The sequence below is a fragment of the Sorex fumeus genome, unplaced genomic scaffold, assembly GCF_029834395.1.
Source record: "Sorex fumeus unplaced genomic scaffold, SorFum_2.1 ptg000026l, whole genome shotgun sequence".
In the NCBI taxonomy this organism is placed as follows: domain Eukaryota; kingdom Metazoa; phylum Chordata; class Mammalia; order Eulipotyphla; family Soricidae; genus Sorex; species Sorex fumeus.
In genome coordinates, this window is record NW_026606083.1 from 13,923,771 (window position 1) to 13,944,878 (window position 21,108).

Sequence of the window (21,108 nt, forward strand, 5' to 3'; positions counted from 1 at the left end):
ATTTTACTTCAATTTACAAAGAATAATTTTGAATAGGTTTTTGCTTGACAGAAACTATTGGTGAGGTCTATTTTATTTTTTTTCATGTGAATAGGCAGTTAATTTAAATAAAAATAAGTGAGATGTCATGTTGAGTTACTGAAAGAATTTCAGCATTTGTCAGTTCTCTCTCTCTCTTTCTCTCTCTCTCTCTATATATATATAGATATAGTATGTATGTATGTATTTTGAAACTAAGAAAATGAACAGTAACATGTTCTTGCTCTTAATGACTAGACAAAATTATTAAAACTTTTATTACCCAAGAAAAGCAAGTACTTATGACTTTGGTTGATTTATAAATTCAAACTCTTGCTAGGCTAAAGGTGAAACAACATGCATTTTGGAATTGCATAATTAGAAATAAAAATGAAAAATTACCAATTCAATGTAGAATTGGAAGTTTTTATATTTTATAAACCTGTAAGCAAGAATAGAACTCACTTTTAGTGGAAGTGGTGAAAGAATGTATAATTTGATTCCTCTAAATTATATTTGTGCATGATTTTCACTTAATTTGTTGTAGATTGGGGTCTTACAAAATAGGAAACCAGTTACACTGGATCTAAGTTACATTTCTAAAGAAATGTCAAGACAATCCAGAAATCCTATGTATGTAATTCTAAAGGAGAGAAAATGTGTTCCAAGGCTAACATAAAAAATTATTTTATTCTGCCTTTTCTCTTCATATAGGATAACAATGCTGTTCATTTTAATGTACCACTTTCTCTAATAAAGAAAGTTTATTTTTGCTTCATTACGAATAAAGAATATGGAATTTCAAAACATACTTATTTGGCAAGATGCTTTCCCTGTGAAGTTACCAACAGTGCTGACCTCAAATATTAAAAGCTTTCTCCTGAAATGTATTACTTTCACAATTATAATGAAATTTTACTTTCCTACCGAATTCAACTTTATCTGGGACCAGGTACAGAAACAAGTGTCTCGCCCACTGTGCTCTCTCCCTCAGTGTGGAATTTAGCACTTGACAATCTCTTGCTAAAATATAGTTTCTCCTGAATGAGTCACAGAATAAAATCTACATCCAAACCCACCTGCCCATTTTGAGATGGAAAGTGCACGGCTTCTGGAAAATCTCAGACATCTACATTCATTTAGAGTGGATATCAGGGCCCAGCCAGGGCTGGAAACGCGAAGACAGATGAAGCTCCGTTTTTATAAGCCAGCCTGAGATTTCTAAACATCGTGTCATTGTTGGTCGTGTCTTTGTATTTACACGGGAACTGGGGATCATAGAAAAAGGCAGAAAAGAGAAAGGGGGGTGCAGAGAAGGCCGAAATGAAAGAAGATAGACGCTCACCAACTAGTTTTATCAAGCAACCAGGAAAGGCATCACAGTTACATCCACCCCTCCCCCCATCCTCACTCTGATTATGTTATATCCCCTATCTGGATGAATAAATAATAGATGTAACAGAAATAGAGATATTTTGCATTACTTTCTATTCATGGAGGTGGGGAGAGCCATGACCATCTATAAGATGGTCAGACTTCTTCGTCAAGACCCTAAATGATCAGTTTGAGGCTCTACATGTTCCTAAAACGAACAGATACCATTGGGCTACGCTAGCACGCAACCGGGATGAATGGAGACGTTACTGGCACCCGCTCGAATAAATCGATGAATAACGGGGATTAAGTGATTAAGTGATTAAGTGACTTTCTATTCATAGAAACAACTTTCTATTATTTTCTATTCATAACTGGGCTTCAATAATCTAAAATAGATGATAAAAGATTTAGGTTGGTATTTTCTTTGATCAATACGAGGAACGGGAAAAAAAATAACGAAAATCATTACCAAGCTGAGGACAAGGGGGTGATGGATACAGAATTTGGAGAGACGAAAACTGGAAGACTTTGTAGCCAGTTGCTGAGAGATTTTCAGAGTTGTGCAATTCCCATGCTGAGTCACGAACTTGAGGAGCCATTATAACATACCATATAACACACCGGACAAAAGACATAAGTCAAAATACTCTTTGCCCCCGGCTGGGTTGCTGCTGGGTAACTAGCTGAAGCTGTCTGAAGCTCAGCGTCTTCATCTGTGACGTGCAGATTAACTTCAAGTTGGCCTTAGGAGGTAGATTCATAAGTACATTCATCTGTACTTAGGAGGCAGGGAAATGCCACCACCCAGGAAGGCTAGACCTGAGTGCCTTATGTATACACATCACTCATCCCTGCAGTTCACTGTAATCTCACAAGAATCGATCCAGACATGCAGTGAAGTTGGAGAAAGTTAGAGAAAGACTGGACCAGCTGAAGAGCACTTTTAGAGAGCCGGCGGGGTAATCGTTCACTTGGCCATGAAGCTGTCAGAAAGGCAGACCCTACTTGCAAGATTTTCATGAGTGTGCTCTTTGGCCTGAGATGCCTAACCATTGCTGAGAGACCAGAACACCACATCCTGCCCGAGCACTTCAGGAGTTGGCCCCAGAAGTCCCCAGCATGGTAGGGTCAAAGCAGTCCCTCTGGGGGTCCTCATGTCCACCAAAGAGCCAAATGGGCTGAGAATTTCCAGAAGTGACTTCTGAGATCTCTGAGCACTGGTGCACCCAAAAGAAAGATCACACTAGACCCATTTTAAAGATGTGCAAAGTGAGGCTTAAAGGCGACATGGGCTGGCAGTTCAGAGAATGAGAGACTGCTTCAGGGCCAACTGGGAGTCCCTTCCACCAGGTGTTCCAAGGCCAACTCTCCATCCCTTCTTCCATGAGCCCCTGATCTCGCCCCCCCAGACACACACACACACACACACACACACACACACTCACACTCACACTCACACTTCCCCCTCCTCCATGCCCCGAGGGGCACTGAAAGGGTAGTGTTGAAACTGCTCTGGCCTTTTACTGAACAAGTCACCATAGCAACCTGGGAAAATAAATAAAGCAAAGATTTGTTTTCACCGAATTTGAGAGAAAACTGGCAACTCCTGATACATAAACATGGTCAGCCCTCGGCGCACGTGAAATAAAATAATGTCCTAAAGACTCAGGCGCTTTCCGGCTGTGATGAGCTAATCTTTATGAGACTGGGGGTACCGACGAGCAATCAACTGCTGGGCTCTAGCTTCCCAGCTGAGAGGAAGCGCGGGCTTTATCGGCAGGAAGCACGCGGATAACGCCAGCTCCTGGCCAGGAAGAGGCCGTGGCTGCGGGTAAATCTGCTCACTTGGGAAGACAATTCAACTATTATTTTTCCTCATAAAAGGGTGTTGATGACACTTGTCCATGGCGAGTCTACCACAAGCCCTGAATGTCAAAATACCCAAACAGAAGCTCAGTCGGCAGCTGCTCCTGCGTGCGTGCCGTCGCCCAGGTTTGGGGCTGCTCTGATCAAGGCCAGCAAGCGGGGACCAAGCAATGAAACAAGGTGCCAGGCTACAGAGCCTCAGTCTCCCCCAGGATTGCCGGGGCACTGTCACCTGCTGACTCTTGGCCTGCTCCTGAAACTATGAAAATATACCCCCACCCACGGAAAGGGAAGCCTGGATCCAGTAAGATCCCTGGCACCCGCCCTGAAAGGCTGGAAGGAAAGGAATAGAGAATTGACCCAAACAGGGACCCCTCACATCTCCTCTTCTCATTTCCCAGGGAAGTCCTGAGAAATCAGGGGTCTGAGCCCAAAAGCAGCTGCAAACGGAAAGAACAGTGGTGGAAACAAATCTGGATGAAGGGGAGGCCCAGGAACCGGAGGACCGATGTGCATTGAAAGTGCTGCTGACTGAGACCCAAACCTTGCCCCCTTGCTCTTCCTCCACAGTTGGCCCTACCTGCAAAACGGCAGCCCTGGAGGTATCAGGTAACTGTGGCCCAACTTCATCCCCAGACCGCAGGACCTGTGAAAGGGGCTACAGGGGTCAGTGAGCATGCTGCAGTCACTCTGGTTTAATTGCGTAGCCCCCTGAGGCCCGGATGCTTGAGTTAGTGATGGAGTTGGACGGGAACATTGTTCTGCCTGCTGGAGCACTTTGGAAACAACAGCAATTGATTTCTCCTGATGCTGTATAGGGAAGACTAAGGTCTGAAGGCTGAGCTCTTTTCTGGGCCTCTTGTTGTATGTTCGTGTGGCAGAAAGGGTCCTCCTTGGTAATAGTCTAAATTCCAGTCTAAAGACCCCATCACAAGGCTGGAGCTATAATACAGCAGGTAGGGAGTTTGCTTTGCATGTGGCCCACCAGGGTTCAATTCCCAGCATTCCATATGGTCCCCCGAGCACTGCCAAAAGTAATTCCTGAGTGCATAGCCAGGAGTAACCCCTGTGCATCGTCGGGTGTGACCCAAAAATAAAAGAAAGAAAGAAAGAAAGAAAGAAAGAAAGAAAGAAAGAAAGATCCCATCACTTCCCAGAACCATCTCCTTCCTACCTCCTACCTACCACCTCCTAATACCATCACCTTTGACTTTATGGCTTATCACAAGAATTTTTAAAGTAACACAGAGGCTCAAATTCAGCAATGTCTATTTTTTGAGACAACAACAGGCATATGGAAGACCAGGTATCACACTCGAGGGTGCCATCATGGAGGAATCTGAGGGGTTTCCAGCATGGAGGAATTGGGATTTAGAAAGTTCCATCTCCCATCAGACCTCACTCAAGGCCGAGGCTTCATGGATGTGCCTTTGATGACTGAGTTCTACACAGCACTGCATAGGAAACAGATTTATCTGTTTGCAAAGGGTGGGACTGGAAAGAAACTCTAGCAATAATACCCTAACATGAAGCTAATAACTTGGAAAATAGATCAAACAACCTCCAAAAGCAACACTTTCCATAGTTATAAAATGACTTAAAGATTAGCATATAAGATGTCATATGAATATTCAAAATGACAATATCATAGCCAGCTGACTCTCTGAGACACTTTAAATATCAACATGAAAGTGTTCTGGCTTAGTACACCATTCAAGAGAAATGAACCTAAAGGACTTTTTATCTGATGTGAATTTTATGTTTCTGTATAGAAAGAAAATAGCTTTCATTTTGACAGGTATGTTTAGCTAGCCTGTCACCTTTTCAATTTCAATCTAGATTCTTTTCCTTTTCATTGACTCATTTCAATCAAATTAAGAAATGATTCCCCACTAGAAATTCTTTTGTTTACAAATCAAGAAAAATCAGTCAATTGATCATGCTCTCTCTTCTCCCTGAGACTTTTAAAATTATTTAAAGATTTTATTTTAAATCATTGAGGATTTCTGAATGAAACGTATAAAAACAGTACAAAAACATCTTCCAAGAACAAAGAATAAAACTAGGACAATGGGACTAATTTCCCCTGAAATTCATGGTCATTCTTAAGACAACAAACGGTAACTTAATAAAAATTCCCAACAAAAGCAAAGACACTGGGAGAATGTGTTGTGTATGTATGTGTGTGTGTGTGTGTGTGTGTGTGTGTGTGTGTGCCATTTCCAAGTGCACATGTCTACTAAAAAGTATGCTTTCTAATCCTAGTTTCTTTTCATTGGCATCTTTGGAACATAGAGCCCTTGCATAGGAATGCTCAGGAAAGTCTCCGCCCCACTGCACTCCACACACACACACACACACACACACACACACACTATTCTCTCCCCAAAGCTTCAGCCTTTTCTCCCAGCCATCTGGATGGCAGTGCCTGAGGTGAGCAATACTGTGGTGTCCTCTGTTCCTTGGATTGTTTTGTGGCTGGACCCAGTAATCATAGCATAATGTGCAGAGAATACAGCAAATGCTGCAGAGCCAGCTGGGGCCAGGAGCTTGGGGCAGGGGACCATCTTTCTGGACAGGCTTCCTACTTCACCAACTCCTCCATTGCAATCCCCCGTGTAGGGATCCAGCCACACCCCTCAACCCAGTACCCCTCTCACTCTCTACACAATGACTCTGCTAAGCCAGTTTGCACAAGGAAGCTATGGATGCCTGCAGATTCAACCATCAGTCCCGTAGGCGCACACGGCAGAGGATTAGTTCAGCCACCGTTCTGTAGCAAGACCCAAAGAAGAGTGCTTTATACACAGCAAGAAAGCCGGCAGTGTGGCCATGCAGGCCGTTGCGGTGACCCTCAACTAGCCCAATTAGCCCTTTTCCAAGGACACGCCTCCCCCATTCTGGCTACATGAACCCAGAGAAATGGTGGACTGTGTGGGTGAGTGGAGAGCACTTGGACCAGCACCACATCACTGGAAACGAGGACCCACGTTCATTTACACACTATTCCTTACAAACTATAACCTGCATTGCATTGTGGGTGACAAAGGGTCCTGTGTCTCTCCCCATCACTTCCCACATGTGTGAGTGTGAGGATGTTTCTTCACATTTTGGGGGATAAGGGGGTGCACACCCAGCAGTGTTCAGGGCTTACTCCTGGCTCTGCACTCAGGGATCATGCCTGGTGATATGGAGGACAATATGTTATGCCAGGGGGACCATAAGGGATGCCAGGGATAGAATTTGAGTCAGCCACATGCAAGGTAAATGCCCTCCCCACTCTAGCATGGTTCTGGTCCCCACCCCTTCACTTCTTTGATATGCCTTTCTCAGTTTCCTTTCTCCCTAATATGGGGTGCAGATGCTGATTCAGAAAATTCATAGGTGGGGACAGGAAATTCTGATTTGAGAGAAGCTGTACCCATGTGGCTGGCACATGGTGTCATCCGTTTAACGTGACACCATCACCACCCGTGATACTGAACGAGGTGTCCAAGTTCAACCCACACACTCATCATGTAATCATATGATCAATCACTCTCTAGAGGCAATGTGCTTGGTTTTCACTCTAGTTCATGCATTAACCTAAATGTAAATTATATATATGCAGGGGTTAAAATTAATAAGTGCCTCCTGGGAGGGGCCTGCAATGATAAATAGAAGGAGGGAGAAAATCCAGAGTGAAGTAGATTCATGCCGTTCCTCGTGCCATTCCTCATGCCGAGAACAAAAATTTCTGTCACATGTTCTGGAATTGCATTACCCTTGCCCGGAGAGACCATCTCTATTGTAAGTCAGTGCCCAGGCGGGCGTCCACTTCTCTGAGTCTATAGAGGCATCTCCATAAAGCAAGCCCTGGGCTAAGCAATGGAAATACTTCAGGAAATGCTCAAAAAAAAAAAAAAAAAGGAATCTCTTCAGTATTCCCCACTGAGCACTGTGTTTGTTCTATATGGGTACAGGCATTTTAGGTTGCTACAAAATCTGAAACTGGGAAGGAAAAAAAAAAGTGTGGTTTTGTTTTTCCTGTTGTACAAAAAAAAAAAAAGCCCAGAATCCCCTGGAAAGTCTGCGTAATATCCATCGGGGCTGTTTGTTGCTAGGGAACTTGAACACAAATAGAAGCTTCAAGAAAACCCTTCCTTTGGCCCAAATCACAAGGACAATTACAAATTGTGCAATACGGGACTTGGGAAGGTCGTGTTTGTTGGAGGGTTTTTCTTTTCCCTCCTTTCTATAACCCTTTCAAAGAGCAGCAGTGGAAAGGGAACGCAAACCCTTTCAAACAGTAGCAACAGGGGAATTGGGAGGTGAGATGCCTCCGCGGCTCTTCCTGGCGCTGAGTCAGAGCCAGGCCGACACATAGGTCAACTGTGTGTATGTGTATTTTCTGTGGTTGTCAGGGCAGCAAACCATGTCACGATTTAGCTTTTCCACACATTCTGCAACGTCTGCCTCTGCTTCGCTCTGTCTCCCATGGCCATCCCATTACTTAGCCAGAAAAGTCTTGAATTAACGGGCAAAAATGAACTGCAGAGATGTCTTCATTCTTTCCCCAGTTTTACAAAGCTGAGTTAGCTGACAAAAAGGTTCTTAGAAAATTAGCATCAGACACCAAACTTACAAGAAGTTTGTAGTAGAGAGTGGGGAGACTTAATGCAGATCCAGTATCCTAATGGAGAAACCTGCGCGTTGGGTCTACACTAAGACAGTACTCATGCTCAATCCCCGGGCTTAGAATATTTCTAAGAGCATCGCAGAGATAACAGTTCTGAATAGTCTAAAACTGTAGAATAAGCAGAAACAGGGTAGAAAATGCATAAACGGGAAAGGAAGCCTAGTGAGCATTTAGGGAAACAGATTTTCATTTAAGAAAAAGGAATGTTTTGTGTTGTTTCAAGCTTCTCTTTTACTCTTTCCTGAGAAGACTCAAACCATCCCTAGACTCCATGGCATTTGGGCCCGTGTGCCTTGACCAATTTGCTAAGCCAACTTGCAAGTACCTCTTGATGGTGCAGGAGGTCACACCATTGAAGTGACACTACGGAAGCCATGTGTCACCAGCAGAGGGAAAGTTCTGGGCTGTAGGGGAGCCAGGCTGTGTGATTCACTTCCCCTCCTTACTAGTAGCCTCTGGGATCCTCCTGTCCTACCACCATTCAGAAAACCACATTCACTGGGAGCCTCCTAACGTGAGTCTGCTGGAAGATGCTGCCCCGCGTGGAAGCAAAGCTGAGGCCCGACACCAAGTCACAGAGCCCAACGGGTTGTCTCTGACCACCAAGGTGTGGCTCAGTGATTCTCAGCTGGGCTGTCCCTTACAAACCTTCCCAGGGGTCTCTCTAGCGTTTTTCTCCAAGCCCTCCTGAATGAAATCTCCCAACTCTAATAGATATTATGTAGCACAGAACACTCTAAGGCCAACCATTTTTCCTTTTCACCCTCCCAGGAAGCCCTACTCGCTCTCTTGGAAGTGATTCAGAGAACACATGATTTCACTGAAATCCTGGCCCATTGCACAATCTTGGCTCTCTCCCAGGCCTTCCCAGTCCCTATCGACACTGTCTCCTCAAGATCTGTCTGTCTCACTGAGCTGCAGGGGCTCCGTATTTAGGACTTCGTTTCAAAGCTTCCCTGGGGGGCATCTCCCTGTGGTTCTCTCTGGACCCCCGGAATCTGCTCGCTATGTGTCTATGGGTCTCATTTGTCTGTCTCCCCTTCTATAGCCCAGGATGCTCTCTCTTTCTGTCTCTTGTGTCCCCAATCCCACCCCGAGCCCAGAATTCCCAGCTCTGCCCCTTCTGGGTGTAGGGGTTGGGTCATGGGCACCCCCCACCCCAGACTGATAGCTGTGTCTGCAGAGAGAGGATATTCAGACACATAAAAGGACTCCTGGCTGCTCACCCTGAAAAGGCCCTGGGGGCTCAACAGAGAGCAGCAGTCACCCCAGCTAGGCCCTTGGGGGAAACCCAACCAGCACCCCAGATTTCTGGTCCCTGCAGTAAGGAATCTAGGCCCGTGTTCCTCCCAGTCCCCAAGGCTGGGGCACTTTGCAATGGCAGGACATGGACGAGAAACTCCCTTTCCACCAGACGTGATGGTGGCTGTGGCGGAACGAATGAACAGCCCAGACACATGTTCTTCACAGACGCCTCCTTCAGTGCTTTGAACGTAGGAAGTGTGGGTTAGCCCCTAGCACTGCATGGCCCCTCAGCACTACCAGGGGCAACCCCCAAATCTCAGCTAGGCGTAGCCCCTGAGTGATGCTGGGTATGGTCCCAGACCCAAATACATGGGAAAAAATAGCAACAGCTTCCATAGTATCCAGACTATGCTTAAAAATAACAAATAGGCCCCTGAGCACTGCTGGGTATGGCCCCAGTGATCCCAGGCAGCGCTGGGCACACGCAGCCCCCCATCTTTGGACCCCAGCATTGACTTCCCAGAGCTACTACCCATAGATGCTTGGGGTCATTTGGGCCACCCCACCTATTCTTAGGCCTATTTTTGCTTTTCATCACCATTTCGATAATAGAGAATTTACTGCTATTTTTTTTTCAGGCTTTAGGGCTCTCAGGATGAGGACCAGACCTCCTGAGCACAGTTTGGGAGGTCCCCGAGTATGTCCATCTATGTCAATAAATATGTGTTTCCAGGGAGTGCAGTCACTGAACCATGATGTGCTCGTTTAAACTGTTCTCTGGTGAGGCGGTCTCCAGATGTCCCCTGGGTTCTGTCTGTCCTCGCCCTCTGAATGTGAAGACCCAGCTTTCACAGGAGGCAAATGGAGACGGGAAACACCAAAGATGAAAACTTTACCCACCGAAAGCGAGCCCCTCTGAAGCCATAAAGGCACGTAAATGACCCCCCTCGCCCCCCCTCCCCCGCCCATCGCAACTCAAAGCCACCAACAAACTCTCCAGAGTCACTACAGGCCACCAAAGAGCTCCCAGAGGAAAAGGGGCCTCAAGGAAGTTCTCAGGGAAATGATGGGGGCCTCCTGGGGATTCCTCGCCAGGGCTGGGAATCATTGATTTTGCAAAGAGCCTTTGTCTGTGGGTCCAGCCCCCAGGTGCCCGGGAAGGCGCTGGCTGGCTCACATTCAGAGTGGGCGGGCCAGGCAACAGCAGGCGGGGGCTGAAACCCTTCTTCCCAAGCAGATGCCTGAAACTCTTCCTGCAGCCCAGTGAACAGCCCCCACTACCCTCCCTGCACCCCTCCCCCCCTCACCCCCACCCCGCCGTGTTGCTTTGCTTTGTGAAACTCTGGGATGACATCACCTCCGATCAGCGGGCTCACAGCCCTCCCGCTGCTAGGGAGTGTGGTGTTGGTGGGAAGGGGGGGAGGGGGGGACATCACTCTGTTGGCTAATGTCTCTCCGCCCCTCACAAAGCTCCTTGACCTTGTTGGCAGGCTGGCTCCGTTGCCAAGTTGAAAGAGGGTCTCTGGGGGCCTGAGCGGAGGAGGTGAGCTTCTTGTGAGCGGTGTGGGGGGAGGGCCCCTGCATCACACAGCTCGCAGAGAGTTCTCTGTTCCCACCAGCCCCCACGGAGGCCCCCCAGGCTGCATCAGCCCTGGACAATGCCTCTCACGCTGCAGCCTAGGAACGCTTCACCTGGGCCAGGCACCCGGGATTCTCCCGGAAGGCCTGCACCAAGGGCAGGCAGAGACCTTCAGAGACTTTAAAATGGGCCCAGCAAGAAAACCCTTGGGTGGGTTTGTTTTTCCCATGCAAAGAGAAGATTTAGACTGATGGTCTGCACAGAACCCGTTAGTCACCAGGTTGGTCTGCTCACTGACTGAGGGAATGAAGCCTGAGGCTCTGTGTCACCCAGCAGCTACGCCAGGGATGCAGAGATGAAGGGATGACGTGTGTATGTGTGTGTGCCCCTGGCTGGGGTTCAACTTTCTTCCTCCTCCCTCCCTCTCTCCTTCCCTTCCTTCTTTCCTTCCTCCCCCTCCCTTTCTTTCTCTCTCCTCCCTCCCTCCCTCCCTCCCTCCCTTCCACCCTCCCCCTTCCTCCCTTCCCTTTCTTTCTCTTTCCTTCCTTCCATTATTTTCTTTCTTCCTTCTCCTTCCCTCCATCCCCCTCTGCCTCCCTCCCTTCTTCCCTCTTTCCTCCTCTTTTTTATTTCTTTCTCTCCCTCCTCCTTACTCCCTTCCTTCCTTCCTTCCTTCCTTCCTCTTTCTCTTTCTCCCCTTTCTTTTTCCTTTCTTTTTTCTTTCTCTCTCTTTCTTTCTCTTTCCTTCTCTCTCTTCTTTCTTTTTTCTTTTTTCTTTCTTTCTCTCTTTCTTTCTCTTTCTCCCCTTTCTTTCTCCTTTCTTCTTTTTTTCTTTCTCTCTCTCTTTTTCCCTTCCTCCCCTTCCCTCCCTCCCTTTTACCTTCCCTCCCTCCTTCCTTCCTTCTCTTGTTTTCACAGCAAGATGGGGTTGAGGGGGGACTGTGGCTGCCATGGAAGAGACGGGATGTCTAATGGCACTTGCCAGGCCAGGCTAGGAAGGCGAGTGGCAGGGCCAGTATTGACCCATGGCTGTCCTGGGCCTTTGTACTTACTCCCGACTCTAAGCTGGCCAGAGACAAAGTCCAGCTCCTTGAGTGTGCCGCACCAAAGCCACAAGTTCCAGAACGTGGCCGTCTACCCGGCCAGGTAACTTCGCGTGATTTTGAATTCGCTTATCTTGTGATGCCATTTCGTATTTTATCAGATTTTTTTTTCTCAGCCCACAATGTACTGGTGGGGTGTCAGTTCTTCAAGAACCTCCCTGAGCCTAGTTCCCAGAAGTAAGGTGGCTGGATTTGGATGAGAGGCAGGGAGAGTAGCCTGAGAGCTTCGGCCTCTTACCTGGCCTCGCCCAGTGCTCTGGCGGACTGCTTAGCTCTCCAGTACCCCTCTCACCCTGTGTCCTGGGGTTCTGACCTCTAGCCCCTTGGGAATTGGGGGTTCCTACTCCCTTCTGCCAATGGTCTGTCTGATTGGGAATCCTTCCCTTGTGCTACTGGCCAGCCCAGCTTACTGTCCATTCTCACATTCTCACACAGGCCTCGGTTCAGCCAAAGTCCCTTCCCTCTGCTCCCCGAACTCCCCAAGTCTCTGATTTCACATCACTGGCCCTGCTCTGTCTGCTACTGTGCCTAATGGAGACTCCCCCCAACCCCCATTTAATGCAGTGAGCTCTGGGAGAGCAGGCAGGGACACTGCTAGTTTGAGTGACACCCCACCCTCCTCCCCCCACCCCAGTACTAGGGCCCAAACAGACTACTGTGTGTGCATCCATGGGATGAATGCCAGGACCAAGAAACTGATAACTTTGTAAATCAGTTTACACTCAGTGAGTGTGGAACAAGGAGCCTCTCTGAGGAAGACGTCCCCCTGTGTCACCTGCGCCCCTGCGGACTACCCTCTCAGTTTTTCTCCGGTCACAGCCCCGAAGTTGGTGCAGAGGATAAACTGGGCGCACTCGTGGCCTTGCCACATGGTCATTTTACAGAGTATAGCATTAATCACCCCCCTTCCAGAAGGCTCCGCCCGACTGCAATCTATATATAGTGGCAGCATAGAGTTAAAATAAATAAATAAAATTCAGCTCTAGCCCGGCAAGCTACCGAGAGTATTCGATATGCCAGACACAGTAACAACAAAGTCTCCAATGGAGACGTTACTGGGCCTGCTCGAGCAAATCGACGATCAACGGGAGGGCCTTTACCTTTACCTTACCAGCTCTAGCCTCAGCGGGCAGCATTCTGTCACTGGTTCTGAGCTTAGCAAGTCTTCAGCAGGTGAGAGAGTTGTAGAATAGTCAAGAGGGAAACAGGAGAGACGGAGGGTATCTCTGACTCTCCCAAATGAAGACAGAGTCCAAACAGAACCGCCACAGGTGGCAAAATCACTGCTCCTAACACTCTCCAGGCTGGCTGCTTCTCTTAGGGTCACTTAGGGCCTGAATTAAAATTAGCATCAGTCACTGTCCCCTCACTGTCCCATGGATCCTATCTCTGGAGACCAGATCCCCCGCCTGGTACTCAGGAACCTTTTCGTGGTTCTGTATCCCAAACATAGACATGACAACATTGAAAACATGAGATCTAAGCTGCAACTATTGAATCTTTATAATGTGCCTGTTAAGCTGACAGGCGGGGATGGGGTGGGGTTCGGATGGGGAGGGAACGTAGGATCACTGTTTCATTATTTGTATATAGGAAAGCCATGACTTTTGAGTATTGATTTTGAAAGTACTCTACTATACAAATCTATTGTTTCTAGAACCTTTTCATGATGTCTTTAGGATTCTCTAAGTATAGTATCATACCCTAACCCAGCCAACCCAGGTTCGATTCCTTCACCCCTCTTGGAGAGCCCGGCAAGCTACCGAGAGTATCTCGCCTGCATGGCAAAGCCTGGCAAGCTACCCGTGACGTATTCGATATGCCAAACACAGAAACTAGTGTCACAATGGAGACGTTACTGGGCCCGCTCAAGCAAATCAATGAACAATGGGAGGACAGTGACAGTGACAGTATCATGCCATCTGCAAATAGGGAGAACTTGACTTCTTCCTTTCCTATCTGGATGCTTTTGGTTTCTTTTTCTTCCCTCATTTCTATAGCAGTAACCTCCAGTACTACATTAAATATAAGTGGCAAGAGTGGGCAATCTTGTCCTGTGCTGATATTAGAAGGAAGGCTTTTAGGAATGCAGGAACACTGGTGGAGGAAAGTTGGCACAGGTCATGGGATTGGTGTTGAAATATTAAATGGCTCAAAACCAACTACCGATAACTATGTAAATCGGTTATTTAATTTAAAAAATTTAAACTACAGAAAAAAGAGAGAGAAAGAGTCACTTTCCACTTTCTTCCCTGGAGTCCTCAGGGGTGAGGTTCCTTTCTTCACAGTTCTCAGCTCTTATCCCACTGACACTGACGCAATCAGTGAGCCTGGGAGCACTTTAGAAGGATGCCTGCCCATCAACCATTGTATCATTGCAACCTTAGCACTTACCCTAATCCTGGGCCTCACAGTGGCCTGCAGAGCAGAGCATCAGCACCACCAGAAACCTTTAAAAAGGCAGATTCCAGGAGGCTCCAGGCCCCATCAGACTCCTAAGTTTAATGAGAACCCTTGTGACCCACATGCACATAACAGTCTGAGAAGCTCTGCCCTAGCACGTTCCCCACCTTTGAAGGCTCAGGTCATGCCTGGGATGTTTCTGTTCCTTCCAGATATTCTCAGACTGTCTCATTTCCTGGAAAACCCACCATTCCCAAATCACAGAAGACAGGAGACAGACTGTGGCAGAGATGAATCTAGCCAATAGCCTCGTTTAATGGACAAATTCAGGGCTGGAGAGATAGCGGGAGTGTCATGGCACTGGGCTTGCATGCAGCCAACACAGGTTCCATCCCTGACATCACATCTGGTCCCCTAAAGGCCACCAGGAGTGATCCCTGAGCACAGAGTCAGGAGTAAGTGCTGAGAACTGATGGGTATGACACCCACCCCGCCTCCCAACACACAAACAATAAATAATGAGAGATGGATTCATTGGCAAAATCTAAGAAGAGGGTGGTGCAGAATTTCTGCAGGCTTAATTACCCTGCTCATGTGTGCTGGGAATTCAGACTCTACATTCCAGAGTGAAGGTAGCTCTTCAGATTAATATGGTATTTCAAAATAGATTACGTCCTCTGTCAGGAGTAAGTGCTGACAGGGGACGGTACTGCTATTTGAATGCACATGAACCCAGCCCCTCCCCCACTAAGATCTCCACAGCTCTGACACTCAAGGAGGTGACAGGGCCATCCGCTTATGTGCAGCACAGAGACTCTAAGAACAGGTCACGGAACAGTAATGCCACCCTGGAGACAGGCATGACCCCCAGGCACAGGCTCTCTGGGTGTTACCCCAGATTCTGGCAAAAGGGCCACAGCACAGACAGAGCGTGTGGTGTCACTTCAAGGATCATGTGGAAATGGACTGAAACATCCCAGTAACCCTGTGGCTGGGAGGCTGGGCAAGGCTACTTCCTCTAGGAACCTCGTTCTCAGCTCACCCCACCAGTATTCCAGCTCAGATGTAGATCATGCCTGCCTTGAGTATTTGTGATTTGAGAGGTCCAGGAGGGGTCCAAGAGTCTGCACTCCTAACAAGCTCCAGGATGTGACGATGAGGCTTGGGGCAGCCCAACAGTGTGGGCTGCTCTGAGACCTCCCTGCTGGCCCTGGTTCACCTGAGGTCACTCGGGGAGCCCCAGCCCACTGGCAAAGAGCTCAGAGGGTGATCACAGTTCCTGCTTCCTTAACCCCCAATTTCTGCTGGGCTCAGTGGTGGTGCTGCTTCAACTGCCAAGATAGCTCATTGCTGACAGTTCTCTGCTCCTACCTGCCTCTGCCAATCCCTCCCGTGGACGCATTCTTTCCCTCCTGGTCCTCCTATGACGGGTGAGCACTGAGTATCATTCTACTCCATTGCACCTGAGAGACCCTGGCCTGCTGTGCCAAGGGCTAGCCTCACCCCACTATGGGGCTTCATCACCAGAAATGTCCTAGTTGTCCTCCTTTGTCATCTGCAACCCATCACCCTAAGGGCTTGAGTCCTTATCCAAATCCTGGCCACGGATTTCACTTCCTCTCTCAACCTTGACGGGATTCAATTCCTCAAGTTTCACCAAAGTTTGAGTGAACTTTCTTTTCCTTTTTGTGGTTTTGGGGGCCACACCCAGGGGTACTTGGGGCTACTCCCTGTTCTGAGCTCAGGGGCCACTCCTGGCAGTGCTCACGGGTCACTCCCTGCATTTTCGAGGATGGAACCCGGGCCTCCTGCATGCCAAGTAAGTGCTCTAGCTCACTGAGCTACATTTTCTCCCAGACAGCCCACCACCTTCCATTGTCACTGCCTTGTCATATTTTCAAGCAGAGAATCAGAAAGGCAAGAATTCCTGGTCGAGTCCACAAGGCTCAAACCCAGCTGGGCTGGTGCACAGCTTTCTTACCTTGCACGAACCACTGCATCTGGAATCCTTTCTCCTCACCGAGCCCATCTGTGTGGAATAGCACTTGGAGCACGGAGCCCGTGGTATTCCCAGAAGGTGGCAAGTCTGTCCCACAGTAGCGACCTATCCTCCGAGCGCCATCATGGAGCTGAAATCAAGCAGACACACTGTGATAGATAACAGTTTAACACACAGGGCTTGCCACAAGGAAGAAACAACACCTTTGTGTTAGCAAATGCTGTTCCTTGGGTCTGAAACTATAGCCCGATGTGCCAAGGAGATCTAATAAGAATTCCCAGAGACCAGAGCACTAATACAGTGGGAAGGGATAGTACAGTGGTGAGCAGTACTATTCCTGCTAGAACAGTCAAGGGTGGTGCACTTGACTTGTACTCACTTGACCTGGGTTCAATCCCCAGCTCCCAACATCATCCCATGAGTCCTGCCATGGGTGACCCTGGGCACAGAGTCAGGAGTAAGTCCTGAGCACTGTCCCCTAAACAAAACAAACAAACAAACAAAAAAGGGAAGAATTCCCAATGACCATTATAGTGAGAGGATTTGGCAACAGATTTGAGTCCCAAGCCTAAGACATTTGTGGAACCAAATATGAATTGTCGTGGTAGGGCTGAATGTGGGCCCAAGCCCGACCCTCTAAGGCCAAGGCCAGGCACAGGATAAGGGAAAGGGGGAACAGAAAACAATGACTCGACAGGTAAAACAGAATACCAGTCTCTCACTGCAAGATGGGATTCTTAAACAAATGCTAACCATGTGAGCAAACAGCAGAAAGCTATGGGAAAGGAAAGACAAAACCCAGAACCACGGCCAATACTGGTCACTTCCGGAAGATGTCCTACTTTCTCCATTATGGCGAATGTGCGTGGACCTTCATGTACAGGTGCATAAGTGCAGATTCAGGCCAAGTACCTGTGTTCCCTGTTCCAAATGTGTCAGAACATTCCCCCTGCTCTGCCCTTAGTGTGGCTGTGATGACTCGTGGGAGTCACCCACTCGATTGTAGGGGTCCCAACTTAGCTGTGATGCCATGGGGCGGTAGCGGGGGATGCCATTTTATTAATGGTGCTGGCACACACACATGGTGGTGGTGGGCTGGAGATCATACTTGGCACGTGGGCTGGGGTCAAGGGTCAAACTCATGGCCTGACACTACAAGGAGGAGATTCTACCTCTGAGCAATCCCCAGAGATCTGTGCAAGCGTTTTTCATGATGCTGCCAGATACGGTATTTACTTTACCATCCTGTTCTTCACTTAAGAGATCTCCAGTGACTTTTGCTCGAGGGGGCCCAGTAACGTCTCCATTGGAGACTTTGTTGTTACTGTGTCTGGCATATCGAATACTCTCGGTAGCTTGCTGGGCTCTCCAAGAGGGGCGGAGGAATCGAACTCAGGTCGGCCATGTTGGCCGCGTGTAAGGCGAACACCCTACCTGCTGTGCTATCGCTCCAGCCCTTTAATTAGAAATATAAATTAAAACAACAACAACAACAAAAAACACTGCCCTCCCATTGTTCATCGATTTGCTCAAGTGGGCCCAGTAACGACTCCATTTTGAGACTTGTTGGTACTGTGTTTGGCATATCGAATATGTCATGGGTAGCTTGCCAGGCTTTGCTGTGCGGGCAAGATACTCTCGATAGCTTGCCGGGCTCTCCGAGAGGGGCAGAGGAATCGAACCCGGCTCAGCCAGGCTTGCTGCGTGCAAACGCCCTACCACTGTGCTATCGCAGAAATATAAATTAAAATAAATATAAAATTAAAAATAAACCAAGCCCCCTCCAAAAGTCCCCAAATATCCTGTGTCCTTCTCAGTAGGTTTCAGATAATTTTTACCCTAATAAAATATAAAATAAAAATAAAATATAAAATGTTTTGCATTTTACATTCATTTTCAGAAAAGATTCCTTTAAGCAAAATGAAGTGTATCATCTTTGGTGCTTTTTATATAGATCATTAAATCTCTTAGAAAGTTTATACCAATTTATAACCCCACATCACACCCCTGACACAAGTCCCCAGTACAGGGGCTTATTTTGGCAATTACGGCTGTTACTATTTTCAAGATCAGTGTTGATAAGTAGAAACTATTTTTGCTGCTGTTGTCTTAACCTGTGTTGCTCTGAGGTTGAAAGAACACTTCCATATTTATGGGGCTATTTCCATATTTATTTATGGCTACTTGTTGGGCAAAATATGCCTATGTATTCCATTTGTGGAAAAATATTTTTTATAGTTTTCCCACTGAGGTATTTCTTATATCCGTTTGTGTGCTCATTTTCCCTCTTTAGCTGATCATTTATTTCAACAGATACAAAGAGACAACTGGAAAAAAAAAAGAACTACTAAGAACTCAAATGTCTGCCTCCTCCCTCCCATCAGGAGAGAGAATGACACAGTCCAGAAAGCTTGTCTTCCTTTTCCTCAGGTCCCTGCCTCGTGCTCCAAGACCCCTTGGGGAACACTGGCCGGGTCCGAGAGAAAAAAAGCCTGTGTCTGCTGGCATGCACCTGGGTTTTCCTAGGTGATGATGAGAGCGCCTTGGCCAGGATCAGGTGTGGATTGGTGTTTACAGGAGAGTGTGGGTGAAAGGCTTGAAAGGGTTTCCACCCTTACCCAAGCACTTTTCATCTGCTGAAATGGTCTGAGGTAGATTATGGTCTGCAATCTACTGAGAAGGGCATTTTGGGGTTTTCTCCTTTTGTCATTTTTTTTGGCTTTTGGGGTCACACCCAGCGATGCTCAGGGAATCCTCCTGGCTCTGCACTCAGGAATCATTCCTGGTAGTGCTCAGGGGGATCATATGGGATTCTGGGGATCGAACCCAGGTCAGCTGCATGCAAGACAAATGCCCTACCCACTGTGCTATCACAATAACCCTGGCATAGGACATTTTGTCATCCATTTGCAGCAAGCCCACCTGGGGGCCGTCCCATATCCCTTTCCCTCTCTGCTGCCTGTGTGGGCCTGCTGGGCCCAGGGCTCTCCCCCAATGACTGCTCTCCCCCACTGAGAGGAGTTTCTCAGCATCCACACCCCTTCTGCAACCTCTCTCTGCTCAATGCTGGGCTTTGCAAGGGACAAGCTTCCTCCCCTTCTCCAGTGAGTATAGCCAACCTCTGCCCACCAGGCAGAGACTCCAAGGGAACTGAATGTGTGCTGCTAGGTGAGCCCTCTTAATTCACAGTCAGGTCCATCCTACAGCTCTGCCACGAAGCAGGCCCCCTCAGCCAGCAAAGGGCTCGTCTGCAGAAAGGGGGCTCCAGACAGGGGCAACAGGACCAAGGCCACAATAAGCTGCAGATTTTGAAATCTTGGTGGGTCTCTTGGAGTTCTCAAAACATGAGATCAGGAAGTGCTGGATAGGGGGCTGATCTGCAGAAATTTGCAAAGAAGCGCCCAACCTCCTAATGACTTGGCTCTGAGGATTTGGCTTTGGTATTTTCAGCAAATGAATCATGAGGGGTTTTTTTAATTGGTTTTTTTTTTTTCAGCTTCCTTTTCGGCTCACTCTCGTGAGCATTCCAATCATGAAGTTTCCCCTGTTCTGGACATGTGTGAGAAGCCGAGATGCAGGAGCAAGTGTGACAGAAACACAGCACATAAAAAGGGGTGCAGTAAGCAAAGCCTTCCCCTGGGCAGGTGGGGTGCAGCCAACCTTCATCTGTCCCTAACAGCCTCCCTGCAGGCCCTTGATCTCTGTCTCCTAGGTTTTAAATCCAGGCCTGTGAATTCCACTTCCAAACTAATTGATACCAAACTACACAGAGTGTTCCCAAGCCGAGGCTAACCAGCAGGAAAACGCCCACTTGTTTTCCACTTGGAAGGCTCATTCTTCACGTTGCAGTTCAATGATCAAATCTGAATGGTTTTATCTGCAGCAATCAAAGTCGCAGGTAGAAGAATGTCTCTATGCCCAGAACTGGACTGAACTGGCTGGATCTTATGAAATCCCAAGCAGTGGCACGCACATAGAGGGACTGGGGCTTGGTTGGCACAAGTTCTTGCTTTCAGCCAGGACAAGAAACCTGACATTTTCCCTTGCTTTGGAGGGGATCTTTCTTCCCATTCCTTCCGCTGGGATTACCTCATCGACGAGGGGCCCCGGGAGAAGCCCAGTGGTTCTTAAACAGTGCCTTGTGCACGGGAGGAGGGCAGAGAGGGTGGATTTGGGGACTGGTGATGAATGACAATTAGTTGTGTTTTGCCTTTGAGGGGGAGAGAATGATGCATTGAAGTACACATCAAACAGACATGGATGAAAATGCTTAGACATAATGTCAAAGAAACTAATGAATTAATTAGCGTAGAACAATATATACTGCCCCCCAAAAATCCTGGACCCCCCAATTTTATGTCCCTCTGAAGTTCACACTTAATTAAATCATGTTTTCTCATTTATGTTCACCCAGATGGCTAACGTCACCTCTACCATTCATACCCGCATAAATTGAACCCCACAGAAAGAACAGTCATTTTTCAAAGTACACAAATACCGGTTGCTGTGGAAACCAGTTGGTGCCTACTGCTTCTGATGCTGTTTTCAGAGCAGAAGGGTAACCACAGGACATTCCAGCTGTGAGTCACTGTGAAGTGCTGGCAGGCACGCTGGCCTGGCCCTCCTAAGCTCCTCCAAATAATTCCAGAAACGACAGATTTCCTGAGTATGGCCAACCTCAGGGGCAGGAATTAAGTCTACCCAAAGGAAGCTGATAGAAATTTAGAAGAAAAGGCTAAGATTCTGACTTTGAGTACATAACTCTCCCTCCTCTGTCAGGAATTCTACCACACATGACGCTCGGCATTTTCAGATAAGCCATTGGATGTGCCATCCTACA

At 47.7% G+C, this 21,108-nt stretch overlaps 1 protein-coding gene across 1 annotated transcript in view; it reads right to left on the reverse strand.

Moving 5' to 3' along the window:
* CUBN (cubilin) overlaps positions 1-21,108 on the reverse strand; it is a 277,528-nt gene that overhangs the window by 162,264 nt on the left and 94,156 nt on the right. The window contains exon 28 of the mRNA XM_056114630.1: positions 16,251-16,398. Within this exon, the coding sequence (XP_055970605.1) occupies positions 16,251-16,398 (148 nt within the window). The remainder of the gene's footprint in view (positions 1-16,250; positions 16,399-21,108) is intronic.